General features: G+C 35.8%; 1 protein-coding gene across 8 annotated transcripts in view; it reads left to right on the top strand.

The window, feature by feature from the left end:
• Nucleotides 1-145: 145 nt before the first annotated feature.
• The window catches only part of LOC110377038 (ataxin-2-like protein), a 46210-nt gene continuing 28798 nt past the window's right edge, over nt 146-17557 (top strand). For 7 of the 8 annotated variants that reach the window (XM_064040447.1, XM_064040442.1, XM_064040445.1 and 4 more), the window contains exons 1-2: nt 146-732; nt 6904-7057. In XM_064040447.1, the coding sequence (XP_063896517.1) occupies nt 695-732; nt 6904-7057 (192 nt within the window). In that variant the 5' untranslated portion in view covers nt 146-694. Of the gene's footprint in view, nt 733-778; nt 1179-6903; nt 7058-17557 lie in introns of those variants that run through there. The other variant, XM_064040446.1, reaches the window with a different exon arrangement.

Genomic DNA, 17557 nt, shown 5'->3' with positions numbered 1-17557 from the left:
ATATATAATTACCTTGTGGTTTTTTCTACGCCTCAGAATGAATGATTTTGATAACTGATAAAATATTGTTATTTAGTTTTATAAATGCCGACTGCATGTAAATAAAATTTTGTTTTCCAATTTATCATTCTTGGCAATACTAAAAGTCAAATACCTGTTCGCCATATTGAAAGTTCTAAAGTGGGAAGTCGGTCAAACGCTGACCCTATTAGTTATTTCTATTTATTGTGTGGTGGTATTTATTAAAAAAGTTATCCTAAAATTTTCTTACACATTTAGTGATCTATTTGTTGTGATTTCGATATATGCAAGTGTGTATAAACAATTTTGCAATTCGCCTAATGAATACGTCACAGCGCCATGTTGTATTCCTGCGCTGATTGCAGGCACGAGAAATCTGCCAACCCGTTTATTTTCCGGGATTAGTTCCCGAGAATAAATCGAACTGCGATTTTGTACTCAAATATATTTTAATTTATATTTGTTGGCAAATGTCAAACAACTTTAGTGGAATAGATGCATCCCTGTCGTCGCATTTTGAGTGCTAATTCCTAATATCTACTGCATTTTTGTGCATCCGCGAAAGTTGAAAGGACTGTGTTGTAAAAGAAAGAAGTGATAATTAGCCAAAATTCCGGTCCCTACGCGCAGACGAGAAGGTGCCTACCCGCCGGGGCAGTCGGGCGAAGGAGACATGAATAATAAGCGTAAAAACCGCCAAGGGCCGCCGAGGTAACTACCATTTACCATTATCTTTGAGCATCGAGCTGACATGTCTTTGTTGTTGGGGCTAGTGTTCGCTTAGTAGCGAACATTTTGTTGTCACGTTGACAGATTTTGGGAGGTTGTTAAGCGTGGATACGCTGACAGTGTAAACAAAATTGAGATTGTGTGGTGTGAGATCGGCGCGTGCGATGCGGCGCGTCGCGGCGCTCTAGTCTAGATGTTTGGCCTACTTTTGCTCCGTACTCGATACGATTAATATAGCCGTCTGATCAGCTGTTGGCGATCCCAGTACGCTAGTAGCAAACCGTACTAATTATGAACTGCATTTTACTATGTAAGCTCAACATTGCAAACTATCACTTTCATAGTAAATTTTGTTAAAACAACCAACAACTGAGACAGCAGTTTGTGTAAGAAGTGCCATTCTATAATATGCTGTAATAGGAAGTAAGGTAAATGCTTTTATTTTCAATCACTTTCACTAGTTTGTACGATGGTGGATATAATTACTGGCAAAAGTCCAAAGTTCTTAATTAGAATTCTCTTATTGCTGTTAATTTGTGTTTCATGATAGTAATAGTGTATGGATTGTGACGGATTGACTGTAAAACGTTCATGCGGCTGCTACATCTTTAGCGACCAGATTGGTGAAAACATTGCGGTAACATTTCACACATGTTCAAATTCTCATGTCGCATTTCAAGGGACTGTAGCCAATTTTTAGTGTTTGCCATTACAAGTTTGTTCGATTATGATTGTGAACTTTCTAATTTGTACTGAGCACTACTCTATCACTCGCTCTGAGCTTCAACAAGAGTTGATGTGTCAATGCAATTGTCATGAAAATATTGTTTTCAGATAGTAGTATTAACTAGATATTGCAAACATACATCACAATAACAGATCCCTTTCAATTGTCTTCTGTGGGAAGTTAAACTGATGATTCACAATATTTTTCTTTTGTCAATGAACTTAAATTGCATGGTCAGTATGACTTAATGAGATAATAGTTGTATTTTCTAGTGATTTTCAACTTCAAATAACATTGATAGTTGTAATGTCACTTTGTAAGTAGTAAAGGCTTGTTTTATAATATGAGTTTTATCATAATGAGTTAGCTAAACTGTTGTAATTTTTTTGCTATTTACATGTAACGTATTACATACATACTGCACAAACTCAACTTAAATAATTAGGTAAAAAAGCATTCTTAAATAAAATTATAAGTCTCATATGACTCGCAGTTATGAATGATGAGATCTTATCAGTCAATAGCAATGGCATTAATTTTTCTGTAAATAATTCCATAATCATAATGGCATATCATTAAATACCTGGTACTAATTATATGCTACTCATTACAATATCAAATAAATCTTAAATATCATAATATTATTTTACTTAACTAGGTATATTTATTGATCTTTATTGTTAAATAGCTATTGCCATGTATTGTAGCTATTTTTATATCTTGCATAGCAATGCTGACTTTCTAAGAAAACATGATAATTTGCAACACAAATGAGATGGGGTTTTCATGCATGGTGTTCTTTTTATCCTATGAATAGTAGTATATCCTACTTTTCACATTGACTTTTATTGATAACAAGTGTAGTTTCTGAATGTATAGTTGTGTTTGGCAAGAAAGAGGTCCTGATTTTGTGATCAAACCAAACCTTATTTTAAAGAATTTCCATTAAATATTAGTGACATCAACTTAGCCTTGGACTACATTTTCACTATGAAAATTCCATTGCAAATGTGCTGAGTCACTGTTTCCATACATATAATCTATCACAACTTCACAAGATGACAGCAAGTAAAAATATCAACTCAATATGTACATTAAAAATTCAGTATTAAACCATAGTCCAATACCGTTTTGAGGAATGCTTGTCCTGTGCAAACTAACTAAATATTTGTTAGTTTGCACAGAACAAACAGGTTGTCTAACACTAAAATATTTTTTCAAATTGGTACTGTAGTTCCTGAGATTAGCTAGACAAGTAAATAGTCTTCAGCTCTATAATATTAGTATAGATAAAAAAATCTAAGAAAGTTTCTAGAATACGGGACTAAAGTACTTGAGGTACAAGTAAGAGGCACACAAAATAAAAAGGTGCTTATCTCTGGAGACATGCCGGAGAACTAGGTTACATGATGCAGTGGTCATGTATGATTGATAAGATAACACACTCTGATTTTATGTACAAACATCTCTAAAAATTGTTTACTTTATTGGTTTTCAATAACTATGTAGAATTTCTTGAATTTACTTCATTCATATTTCCTATATTTTTACGCATTAAATTAAAAGTAAATCTCAATTGCTCACTGAAATGTCTCTCGCACACTAAGTATGTTTAAGTGACATGTTGTGTTCAGAAAAAATGAATTAAAAATTTATATAGAATCATCACTATTACAACTGAATAAGCAGTTATACTTTCATAATTCCAACATTGGTAACTAAATAAATTAACACAAACATTATCAGTTATTATTTTTTGATGCATCTAAAATTGGTAAATCCCATGTTTATTTATGTGTAACTGAAATTAAAACATTATCTTCGGGGAAAACTGAGTTATTGGTGGCATTTTAAACTTGTTAAACTATTTGTTAATAATTTTATTATTACCACTTGTTTCTCATTTAGTCAGCTATTCCAAAGAAAACAGTGTTACTGATAATATTAGATGTAGTTTTCATGTAGTACAAAATCTTTTATGCTGCGTCTAACAAAAATGTTTGGAAAGTAACAATAGTCAGCTTATCAGGTTAATAAAGTAGATAATAATTAATGACCTGTCATTCACAAGTGTTACTCAGCCATTGAAAGTGTATCAGCCTCTTGAGTTTCTGTCAACATTTCTTTATTTTTTTGTGGCTAATACTGTTAGCTGTAAGGCACATTTCAACATTATGTTGTGGTAGGCAAGTAATTCCATTGTACTTGACTTCATAATCAATACCATTATAACCAAACAGATTAACACAATCCCAATCACATGTAAATATTATTAATTGTTTATTGAACTTGTTAATTATGAATGAAGGTTTTAATTGCCATGTTCACCAAATTAGTTCCACTAGTGTTCACTCTATGATTATGGTGGTATTTCCTCTATCTTCGGAACACTTCATAATTATTACTGTTGTTCATAAACCTGTAGTCTAGGCAGAACTCAGGTTGATTATAGGTTGCTAGCCTAAGCATAAGTTTCTAAGGTCAGTGAAGCAACTGTAACTCATAGATGTAAATTTTATGGTGGTAGGATTACGTAAGATAATTGCATCTTTAAACATAGTGTGCCCTTCAATTATGTGGGTTTGATTTAACCATAATAAAGCTTTATCCTTGGTTAAAGTATTCCGTATTTATCAGTAAAGGGCCATGTTGCCTAAAATACATAAAAAACTAGTTTGAGGATATCTACCTAACTAGAAGATATTGACTGATTTTAATTCAAGTAAATAATGGGTGTTCTGTTTGGGTATGGTCAACCTTATTTTGATTTCTCTCTACTGCAGATTTGTCTGCTTGATAATGCTGATTATGGACATCTGGTTTTCTTGCTGTTTCCACCAACACTGCAGTATTGTGCATTTCCTGAAAACGTTTCCTACAATATTAGTCGTATCTTCAGCATGACTACAACCTATTTAGCTACTATGTTAAAACAATGGCAGATCACGAATAGACATCGTACTTGGAATAGGTCAAGGGTAAGCGGTGGCACACTGTTTGATGACAATGTCATAATTCATTATTATTCCTTACGTGGTTACATCATAGTAGACTACTTTAATTTATTACCGCATTTATGGATTTTTTTGTTGCTGAAAATTGGGCATTTTGTTTAGATTGTAGAACATTGCTTAGGTATGAAACCTCTATGGGTATAATATTCAAAAATGCGATTCGCTAAGCAGTCCGATATTTCTAGACATGCTAACTTTCGCTGCACTATGTTAATAAGGACCCAGTATCTCTAGATGTGGCTGAATATTTAAATGTTCATTCTTTGCTTGATATTCTTAATTCCAATATTATTAACTAACGAACTGCTTCCTTTATGGTAATGAAATCTGTCAAGGATTTTTCTTCGGAACAGTAAAAATCCACATTATAACAGTAACACTAATTCCTTGAACAAAAACCTTTTCAACATAAAAGAATGTAAAATGTCGCGAACTTGAGTTTAGAACAAACTACCATCCTTGACCTTCAGACAACAGAACCTTATTTATGTGACCAGGCGACGCTAAATCGGATTTTAGTTATTCTCATTCATCATATCAGATTTCTAGTCTCACTGGTCTTAAGTCTTACCAAACTGCGCTTAGGGTTTATATGTAAAAGTTGTAAATATGTCAAGTCAAAGTATTTTTTTAAAATTTCAAATAGGGCTATAACAACTCTTTCGAAACTTCAAGCTAGTAGCACGGTTCCAAAGAGTGGGTCTTTGGAGAACTGTAAGAGACTCCATAGACACTCTTTTCAGTTCTATGCAGTTCAAGTCTGATTCCGCTACATAAGTTTCAAGCACTTTGCCAGTCTTGTACCTGTCTCGGATCGGCACCCAATACTTGATATCATAATCAATATTGTGTTTATATCTATCAATCATGCTTGAGACATAAACATTGTGTATTGTCTGAACACACATCCCTCCCCTCCAGTCGCTAAAGTTTTACTAAATGGCTTTAATCGCACTTTGACAGTTCATTTTAGAGTATAAAGTTTCATGAAGACAACCACTTTACTAGAGAAAATTGTGTTGTACTAGCAGGGGTTCTGTAGGGGGATTAATCTTGAATCTATGTCTAAGAAAGTTCTGTAATTTGAAAGTGTCATGCACTATATTTTCGGGAAGTAGTTCCAAACGGACGCGGGTGAAACTGCGAGATACAGCTTGTATAATATAGTCGGTACATATGCCAAGGACCTCTCTTTTCCCATCCGTTAAATAATACATTAATTGTTACCGACAAAGCAACAAATTGTACATAGTATTCACATCATAGAATGTTTCTTGAGAAAGTTTATAAACACTATCAGACACAGCTGAGTAGTGAAAGTCATCGCAAAAGCGATAAATTGTTCCATGTTATTTGTTGCTTAGTTTACAAAACAGAAATACTGATATAACAGTACTCGTATTAAATTAATCTACAGGTATTTCTAGAAATATTTCAGACAATTCTCAATATTTATATGTTTGCAATAAAGCTTTTCCTTATTATGATTCAGCTTTCGTTACTCATAACCGCAAAACCACCGAATTATGCTAAGTTTTATTGATTGCTAATGCTTATGAGCGTAACAATTAATAAACTATTTTCCGAAACTTAGTCGTTATCCGGTTGGTGTCTCATCCTTGCAATAATTACAAAATCAAAACGAGACTATCCATATTTGAGAGATTACCACACGTACACAATTAATTCAGTCTGCAACCGTGGTGAAAGCACTCTGCATGGCTTGATAAAGAAAATCAGCAGGTTTTAGGCAAAATCTTAATAAAGTGAGACGGCGCCAGAGCAAGGTATTATTCTTCCAGTTAATATAAAACTCAAGTGGGATGATGTAACAGTTTTTTCGACATATAACACGTCTGAAACGAAAACTGCGTACTGAAAAAACTCAAGGGCGCCGCTTTCTGTGTAGGTCAATGACCGGTGAACGTAAATACTCAAATCACATGATTAGCGCGGCACGTTAGATAGCGGTTCAAAAGCATTTTGGGATATCAAATTCACAAATCCATTGTACGGATTCTCTAGTAAGGTTCAAATGGATATCTCTGTTCCGTAAGGCCGCATGATCGTCCATCATTTAACGACTTCCCTTTCAACGTTTGTATAATATTACGTCAGCGACGAATCGTACGGAAACGTATTGCTAGTCACCAAAGTCGGTCTACCTAGTTTAGCTTTTAGATTAGAAATTGACAGTTCTGCTATTATGGCGGAAATACGTCATTACAAAAAATATTACATGAATAGTCGAAATAGTGTCCATTTGGCTGGGTTTGTCTGCAAAACTTCAGCTTAATGTGTGGCAGGATTTGGAGATGTGTATAGGGGAAGCCCCTGTATACTTTGTATACCCACGGTAATTCGTTCTAACAATCTCGCAGGGCATTTATTGAGGTGTATTGCTTGTCCCAGATCACCACGCGGGCGAGTGGTGCCGGAAGGCGTGTACAATAACGCGCACTTCATGCACGCAGCGACGTCGCACGTCGGCGACATCGTGCAGGTGCTCACGCAGTCAGGCAGCCTCTGGGAAGGCGTCTTCAAGACTTTCAGCGCTCAATTTGAGGTGAGTTACTGTCTAACTTGTTGTATGATGTTCTCTAGACCAGTATTTGGACATAGTGGCTGGTGAAGGTCAACCATCTCTGCAAGATATATAGAGCACAAGCGTTTGTGCAGATGTCGGTGCACTGTTTTCCCTGACTCTCATAGGCTTATTCTACTGAAGTTATGAACATTAGGGCTAACCCTCTATAGGTGGAAGGTGCCCCTTTTCCGCCTCAGAAGAACAGGGTCAAACAATCGGGCTGTGCTTTTGTTAATGATGCACTTTTCAAACCAAAACCAGGATATAATTTATCTAGCTGTTTTTAATACCCATATATAGTATAGTCTACCTGCCCATCAATTTCTTTATTTTTGGTTGATATTAACCAAAATGTTTTACGGACACCCTCCTGTTTTACATCATGGCATTAATGATAACATAACCGGAAAACTTGACCCAATCCTTGTGGGAGTTGTTTACATCGTAAAAGTTGAGAAAGAAGCCTTAACAAGTTACAAACGAAATTCCGCCAGCTGTTATTAAGGACAATGTAGACATTAATAGAATTCTAAAATAGGAACATCGTAATATTTGCACGGAAATAACTTAGCATTGAAATAGAGGATCGTTTGTTATCAAATTGGCTAGTATTCCCGCCTTAGTTTAACAGGAGCGCCACGTGTTACCTAAAGTTGCTCCATCATCACACATTACACATATGGTTTGGGCATTCTCTTGTCTGATGTGCTCAAAATCGGTGAGGAAGAAGGATCTTTATATTGCCACTGATCACTAACCGTTGATTGTCATGTTTGTTTGGCGAACATGCATTATGGTGAATTTTTGGCTGACAATTATTAAAATTGCATTACAATCATGTCTGTTATTCATCAGATCAGGTTTGAGATGTTGTTTGAAAGGGGTGATCGTTCCCGAATATTGAGAGTCGCGACCCCTCGTCCTTCATAAAGTACGTTAAGCCGGTTGTTTGTGTAGCTATCTGAACAATTTGGGTTCCTACTGTATCCGTAATATCTTTCTAATAGTTTTTATATTGTTCTTAAAAGTTATCATGGTTAAATCGGCTATTTTGCACACAGTTACTCCCCAAAGAATTTGCTGTGGCAGATTTCTTTCATATTGGCTTTTTAATTAGTTTAACGTTATTTACGAACTCAATGATTTCAGCGTTAAATTCAATTATGTGAAGTAGATGTACAGTTGGTTTCGTATCCGTAACTTAAGATTCACCGTTTGTCATGATAAGGTTGATGATCTTGAAATGACTGATACCGATAAGACTCAGTTTTCGCTCGTTCGATAGAATTTTTCTCTGCAAATGACAAACTGCGTTGTCGGTTCACCAAATGGTTGAGAGAATTAATAGTCAAACATTGTGTTTAGCCTTTATAATCTGTAATAATACAGCGCAGGATGTTCTACACGTTTTCTAAGCGTTGAAAGATTGCCAAAGGAAGAAATCACACATGTCGTTACAAAGAAAGCACGAGTGAACCAAATGAGCTAGCAACATAATAAAAACAAAAGTGTATCCGTTTATATCCCCGTTATGGTATAGACAAGATTATCAGCTATGTTTTTGTAGTTTTTAGGCTTAACAACAACTTTTATTTCTCATAAAGAATACATAATGCTCTGACTGAGAACAATTTTCAAAACTACAATTTTAATTGTTAAGGCGAGGAAGTGGTCAACAATAATTCCATAACCGGCACGCGCATCTAAGGCGCCAAAAGGGGTCGGAGCGTCTGAGCGGGGCGAGGATAACAATACGCGCGCTAGCTTATAACTAAAAGTCGTAAGCGGCAAAATGGTTTTGTAATTTTATTATTTAGAAATGATAATTTGATAAAAATTCCTTCTACAATTTTAAAGAGTATGTATATACTCAACTACTAAAAAAGTTAAGAGGCTTAAATCGGTCCCGTATGCCCATAATATGTGAATCTCTTTTTAAAAAGAGGTATGTTTGATATATTTTTCTCTGTTATAAAAGTTACCTAATCATGTTTCTACAACTAACAAAATAAGGTTTATATCATGAACTTTCAGGTAACCAAGTTGTATTTTGATCCGTTTTGTATTTACTGAGAAAAATTGAAATCCTTGGCGCCAAAAATTCCAATTCGTCCTCTTAACAGTTCATCAACATCAGCCTATCGCAATCCACTGCTGGACATAGGCCTCTCCAAGTGCACGCCACTGAGATCGATTTTCGGATTGTTAACAGTTATTTAGTAGCTTTTTAAATCGGACATAATTACTTCTTTTTTAGTTTTTGTGACGCAGCAGGTGATGTGACTTCTCGGACTTTCCTACGTCTGTCTATCTTACTTACACGTGTATGTTTAATGGTTACAATAGTTGTCGGTATGATCGGAAAATATCGTTCAAAAATGGATGTTACTATAGTTAGGGATTTCCTAAAATAAAAATTGGGTGTTTACGAGATTGTTCTTATACCTCAATTAGGTGGAACAAGAACAAACTATTATGTTATTTCTCTTAAATTGAAATATGCAGTTTCTACTCTACGGAGCCTACAATTAAATTTCATTTTTATACAGTCTAGAAGTGCATGTATCTAAAATAATGTACCTACTCGCACAATAAACGTAAAATGCAACGTCTAAGTCAGTTGTTCAATTGATTAACGATTTAGCGTCTTGTATTGCGTGTCCCGCTCACTTTCGGGGAGAAAAACTATTAGCATGGTATGTGTGAACTATTGACGAAGCGTTCAAACCATTTTACCTCACTAATTGCCGTTTATTTTGGTACATAAAAAACCGTGTTTTGGACATGTTTCTAATTTCAGTAGCTGTTGTCGGGCAGTTAGTAATGTGTGACGTTTAAGGCGAGGAACCACTTCCTCCTCAACAATAATTCCATAACCGGCACGCGCATCTAAGGCGCCAAAAGGGGTCGGAGCGTCTGAGCGGGGCGAGGATAACAATACGCGCGCTAGCTTATAACTAAAAGTCGTAAGCGACAAAATGGTTTTGTAATTTTATTATTTAGAAATGATAATTTGATAAAAAATCCTACTACAATTTTAAAGAGTATGTATATACTCAACTACTAAAAAAGTTAAGAGGCTTTAATCGGTCCCGTTTGCCCATAATATGTGAATCTCTTTTTAAATAGAGGTATGTTTGATATTTTTTTCTCTGTTAAAAAGTTACCTAATCATGTTTCTACAACTAACAAAATAAGGTTTATATCATGAACTTTCAGGTAACCAAGTTGTATTTTGATCCGTTTTGTATTTACTGAGAAAAATTGACATCCTTGGCGCCAAAAATTCCAATTCGTCCTCTTAAACGAAATATACTGTTTTTACATGTTGGACCTCGGTCTTTAGGGGATTGCGCTGGTGCTTAGACGTTCATATTTATTACTTGGAAGTCATGTGCAAAGCTAATATACTTGTAATGCACTGGTCACTCCCCTGCCGCGCCCAAACCCGCCCTGTTCACCACGCCTTCCGTCTGGAAGTGGCCTTCCTCTAAGTTAAATATGGCTAGAATTAAAACATTAGTCTTGCATTAATTAGGAACAGTAAGTAACAAAGTTGCAGCGCCACGCGGCCTGTGTGCCCGGGCCGCTGCCATAATATTATATAACCATAAATATTACAGTAGGAACGACCCCGTACTGACGTAAATGTGCATAGATTCATCCTCAGTCTCACCGCGCCCTCTACGCGAACGCCTGCCAGCCGGCCGGCAAACCTCAAAACAGAGCTTACTTCCACATAAAAGCTAACATTCAATTACATAATCAATATTTATGACCGTAATCGATATATTTACAATCGTACAAATTGTCAGATTGTTAGCACGCATAGAAAATAGGCTAAGTTCCAATCGAAGGCTGATAAGGCCACGTAATTTACGTCCGACCACAGATCTTAAACATTCTAACCAATGCAGTGCTGATAACCTATTTTAAATACATCAAGCTCGCATACCATATGTTTTAGCGATTGTTTTGCATATTGCGATATACATTAACGCTTAACTAATTACGTAACCGTATAATTGCTTTATTTTATTGTCAATTTTGTGTTGGTCGTGTGCGAAATAAAATTGCATCCCAGTAACGGAGCAGTTTTGTGTTATCTGCGCTTGGCGTGACCCCCACGAAACTATGAAATGTAGGTCGAATCAATAAACGCATTGTAGCATGGTTTTGGACATTTTAAAAGGATTTTAACGTTGGTATCACCTGCGTGAAGTGAAGTGATGAGTTGATGCTGAGCTGCTCATGACGGATATAAAGATACTTACGTTTTTGTGTAGTGACAATTTTCCATTCCGTGTAGTGGTTCATTCGATTTGTTACACAAAGGACGTGCTTGGGCTCGGTACAGTCAGTGCTTTGAACCTTGATGGTGTGATGTGTGAAAAGTGCAAGATAGTGTCGAGTTAGTTAGATTACCAGCTTATTCGGATGAGCTCTCACCCCTCCGCGGCTGGACATGCGCGGTAAACCAGCTGATTTTATGCCTTCCTTTTTCAACTCCTTAAATTTATGAGGGTGCTTTTTATTGCGAATTGAGTTCGACAAATTGTCGTATGTTTTTGATGGAAAACAAGTTGATAAATCGATTATCTTACAAGATAAAAAATTCTTGATCTTTAAACGAGTTTGGAAGTATTATTTATATCAAGAAATATATGTGTTTTGTGTAAAATTAATTCGTTTCCTGTCGTATTTAAATGCAATTCATCTCGATGTGGCTGTCTCTCACGGGCGGGCACTCATAGGCTATAAGCAAATAGAGGGCGCTGCGTGCCTCGATTCCCAGGGCATTCACGTTAGTGCTCCCGTGTCATCTCCTAGTGATCAATACTGCAATATTAACTATTTCGGAATACGATTACATTTGTATCCTGTACGTCGTACGGCGAATACGTTGTGTTTCCTGCACGTCGCGTGACACCTTTGTCAGTTTGTGCGAAAACTAGGTAAGATTTTATGATTGGTGTTGTGTTCTGTACATATCGTGTAGTTAAAGGCATGATTAATACGTATATAGCGCCCATGATGTAGTAGATAGGACGAATCTTGCTTTTGTGATCAAAGTAGATTGTACCTAAGTGTTTCGTACAATAAAACTCGAGCTAATGATCTTAATTACTACAGTTCTATGATTCTATCATTGAAGTGTAATACTGATTCAAATTATTTCTATGTTAATATATCTTGTCAGCTTTGATCCAATAGCGATAAGTTTAATGCCTGAAATAACTTCATAATAAAACCCTGATCACCCTAGCCGGTAGCCCTTCGTTTGAAGTTACAAATTAAAAGGCTCTAATTGGAAACATTGAATGGAGGGGCTCGCTAAACCCTAGATTTCATCCAGCCCTCTAATTAGTTATACCCTATTGCGAAGGGCAGGCTGCACTCAGACTACATGGGGCTGCAAGTACGGATTAATATCGAGTGCGGACGGACATTGTTAATACCATGCAATTAATTTAATTGTATTTACTAATACCATGTTCGCGTGTCTCATAATGAAAATTCAATTAGTTCTGTTAGGGATTCGCTGCGTTACACAGCTTGATACAAATTTTCTTATAATCGTTTGTACTGTTGATAAAAGTTTGTTTACAAGCGGCATATCTAAGCAAAAAGTATTTTATTAATTACTTTAGTTTGACCTCTTTATCATTCACCTAATTTCGAACGCCGCTGCTCACATGACTAAAAAGTTTGCCTCGCCTTTTCTGCTACACAAGCAAAAAGGTGACACGTACAAAAATCTCTAACATGCACATAAAGATAGCGCAAAATTGTACAAAACGTGCAGCGGAAACAAACGTCGACCTCAAAGCATAATGTCCGTTAATGCAACGAAAACGCTCCAGTCAGACGGTGCTCGACCTTCACGTTGGACGCACGTCGAGACGGTGGAAATTCCTGGCCGATGACACATGTTAATTGACTCTTGTTTTACACTTTATCCAGCCTTATGAATGCAGCCAGCGACCGCGGAATGAACGCGTGAACCTGCGCACGCGACGTTTTCTTTTTTGCGTAAAGGACTTGTAGATTGCGTCTGCTCTCCAAATTGAATCTTTTGAGTAGTCTAGTTGATTACAATAAGAAAACTTCCTATTTTCCTTTCTTCACCTTAGTCTGACTCTTACCTAGCTTTATCTAGTAATGTAGGATTAGATGCACCTACATCACGATATTACCAAGATAGTAGATATGATATTCATAAAACATCAACTTCGTTCAACAAGACATAAAGACAAAGTGTATATGCACGATGATAGTGCGAAGCAAGGTCTTTGCCATTGTTCAGGTCAATGGTCGTACGAATTGTTAGCACATGTATATTTTGGGGAATGACATCTGCTCTATCCATAATAACCATTTGTTGATAAAGAATGGCATTACATCGATCTAAACGGTCCATTCGCATCTATGTTAATAGACAGAACGCCACTGTATTATTCATTGAGACATTTATACATTTTATCGTGTTTGAAGCACGTTTATGTTTATTCTTATCACGTAGTTTTGCCTCGTATTTCCGAATAAATTTGGGTTCGAATTAAGTCTTTACTCTTTAGCTTATCAACTGCCGAAGTGTCAAGAAACTTAAGTTAGTGGAAGTTTGGAGAAATGCTCCAATTTGTTATTTGGCTAGCTATTTTTTCGAATACTTCTACAGCTTTTTCGATTACAAAGACTGTTTCTGAGTTCGCTTATACAGTCATGGACACATAATTAAAGACACCCCCCGACTCGAAGTGAAATAAATAGTTATAGTACTGACATGCGCTTAAGCACGGTATAAACTGTAGTGTAATAATTATTAAAACAAACATTACATTGTGTTCTTTAAATTAAGGACAAAAAATATTTTCTTTCTTTAATACTTTAGATATAAAGCTCTATGGGAAATGAATACTAACTTTTGTAGCTGATACTTGGCTGGTCAGCTAATTAAAGACAGTTAAAGCGCAGTTAAGAAAAAAAAACGAAAGATACAAAAAGTTGCCATACTTTTTTTTAGAAGTGAGTAAAATACTTATGAAAATTCGAATTAGGTAATAATTTAGGTTTATTTCATTAAACATTTTCATTTTAGTCCTATCAATAAGACTAGAACAAAAATTCTGGTAAGTAAAATGTTTTAGGCTTTTTAATATTATATTATGACATACGGATTTATTCATACCACTTGATCTATAGTAAGGACACGGTAATAAATTTATTATTAAAGATTTCTTATCAATGGCACTAAAAAAGGCATGGTTTGAGAACAACTCAAAACCGACCCCAAGGAAAACTTGTCCGCAAACAGACTGTAAGGCGGTGCTATAGGCAAATAGTGAACCATTTACATGATTCGGTACTGGTTTTTTTTGGAGTCATCTGATGCTAAAAGGACGACAATTGTGTCTGCAGAACTTTTAGACTACAACCGGGTCGGGAAAAGCTGTAAGGCATGGGTATCGGAAGATGTTACTTTTGGAAAAGCACCGCGTGTCCATACTGTAGTTGGCTATTTCTATCAAATGTGAAAGGTGCAGTTAACAAGTGTTCAAAAATGTATTTTTTTTTCTCATTAAACAAACTAAAATAATGTATCGAAATTAGTCGCCTCCAAAACATGAGATGGAACCAAAATACACTAAGAAAGTTCTCAAACATAGGAGGTGAAAAAGTAATAGTGTGGGGCTTCTCTCCACTACTTGGTGTGGTGACCTTTTAGAAAGATATTATTAAAAATAGGCGAATTCAAGTACTTTAATATTTTAGAAATAGCATTTTGTTATATGCTAAGCATAATTTACCGGTCCTTAGCGCTTTCCAAATTAGAAAAGTTCTGAAAAACACTGTAAGAGTAGTAAAAAGGACTCTTTGATCGAGCAACTTATGACGGTTTTGGTTTGGCCCATCGCAAATTTAATAGAAAAAAAAACTGGTGATCGGCCAGAAAACACAATGGCGATAAGTCATACATGAAACATTGATCAATTTTACACAGATTTTTATGAAGCATGGAAGAAAATTCCCGTAGCGACTTAAAACAAAACTGACCGCTTGCACGCTTAGGGATGTCGTGCTGTCATTGAGGTAAAAGGAAATAAACCAAATATTAGTACTCATTAGTATGCTTAATTACAGTGTAGGGAATGTTGTTATAGAAAAGTACCATCAATAATATTAATAATTTACATTTCTTCCTCTGAGCAAATGGAGTGTCTTTAATTATATGGCCAGGCCTCGTTATGGTTCATACCGCTCGAGATTCGGATAAAGCGAAAAAAAACTTGTCGCGAAGGATCACTGAAGATAGTCTTTAGTTTTAATATTTCACAATGCCCTCTTAAATGTTTTAAAATAGAAAATAAAGTTCCAGTAGCAATCAGAAAAAAGAAATACAGATGAAATGCGGCAGTAATTTAAGATTCCAACAGTGTCTTTAATTATGTGTCCATGACTGTATGTGCACCCAATATTTTTGCAAATTTTAAATTCTCGTTGCATGTTTACAGCCAATAATGTAAATCTAAGCAATAGTGGCATTAAACAAACCTCCTTTTAAAATATGGATTTGTTTATGATATCCTTATCCTTACTAATATTATAAATCGGAAAGTGAGTTTGTTTGTTTGTTTGTTTGTTTGTTTGTTCCGCTTTCACGCCGTAACTACTGAACCGATTGCTTTGAAATTTTGCAGACGTAAAGTTAGAAGTCCGGATTAAATAATAGGGTACTTTTTATCCCGAACAAAATAGATATTCCCGAGGGAAAACAAAAATATTGTTTGCTTGATGGATGGATTGTAGATGGCGCTGTGTGTCGTTTAAAACAAGGTAATATATTGCAAACGAATATAAACATGTAAATTTAGAAGCTAAATGATACGATAATGAATCCCCGAAAATGAGGAATTATTATTGAGGACTTCTCATAAATTAAAACTAAAAGTAGGTGTTCCGGTGATGCTCATGCGTAATCTCGATGCCCCTAGACTGTGTAATGGTACCAGGCTGCGTGTCACTCAGCTTGGGCGGAACATTATTACAGCCACTATTTTAACTGGCGCAGCAAAGGGTGAAAGTGTACTCATTCCTCGGATTCCGATTATTCCAACAGACCTCCCATTTCAATTTAAAAGACTACAATTTCCTATAAGGGTTTCATTTGCAATGACCATTAATAAAGCACGAGGCCAAACTCTAAGGGTTGCTGGAGTACACTTAGAAAAACATTGTTTTTCGCATGGTCAGCTCTATGTAGCGTGTTCCCGGGTTTCCAGTGCCCAAAATCGGCATGTTTTTGCTCCACAAGGGAAAACGTATAATATAGTGTACCATTCAGTTTTGGTTTAACAACTAATCGTATCCAGCGTTACATCGCGCTTCTTAGATTTTTCCGTGGGAATGAGAAGTTTTCTTATAGTTGTGATTTATACCGCAATATAACCGAATTCCACGCGAGCGAAGCCGCGGGCGGAAAGCTAGTAATTATTTAATTCGTTAATTACCTAATAATTACAAAGATTTATGTATATTATCAACAACTTGGTAATACACAGTTTTTAATTAGTTCTTCGCTAATTGCCGCGAATCTAAGCTATTCCAAATTAAGTGCCTGAAATATTTAATTACTGAAAGTTAAGTAAGCACTTATCTATTTCAGGTCTCATGAAAATAAACATTTTTAATGTATATTTTTGCAATGTATTTAATGTTTCCGCGTCCACAGCAGGAACATGTACTAAGATAACGGAAATATACACAGATTCGCTGACCTCTGATAGTAGGACGCGCTGAAATATTAAAACTACTCCTGTACTGATAAGTTTCTTTATGTTGCACTGTTTTTGCTGAATTTCGGACGGTTTTTTAGTCTTAAGTAGGCAGCAGATGTGGTATTTGTTTAATATAAAAGTGCTCTAGTGTGTGCTATTACAAAATATGACCATAATTTAAAATGTTATACGGCGTGAATTACAGTTGAGTGTGAAAACCACATGGAGAACGCTACAGTTCTGGTTTATGTCAAGGAGAAGGTTGGTAAAAGAAATTTTCATCAAGTTATTTCATATCCAGTCTTTGCAAAGAAAGCATCGAATATGATGGACGGGGGTTAGCTGAACTGTCAATAGCCGTTTTTGTCTGAGGACTAAGTAATTAAAGATACGTGTGAGTACATAAAATTTTACAATTTAAAATGTACCTCAGACTAACCAAAATACATAAGGAAATAAAAATCTAAAACTTTATGGTCATTAATTTGGTTTTCCGGTATGCCGTCAAGTTTGTACCCTAGGACCTATCCGTTGAAGTCACTTCATTATTTTGGCAAACATAGATTTAAAAACTTTCTTTTCTATCTTTTTAATGGCGTCAGATTGAGTTATTCGTAACTTAATTAATCTCGCATATATTTGAACAGCTCATACGCAGATACAATAGAACCCTATTCCATGACAGCCCTAAAACTAATTAGTC

The sequence above is a fragment of the Helicoverpa armigera genome, chromosome 22 (genome assembly GCF_030705265.1).
Source record: "Helicoverpa armigera isolate CAAS_96S chromosome 22, ASM3070526v1, whole genome shotgun sequence".
Classification (NCBI taxonomy): Eukaryota; Metazoa; Arthropoda; class Insecta; order Lepidoptera; family Noctuidae; genus Helicoverpa; species Helicoverpa armigera.
The sequence above is the reverse complement of the archived record's forward strand: the minus strand, read 5'-3'. Positions and strand labels throughout refer to the sequence as shown.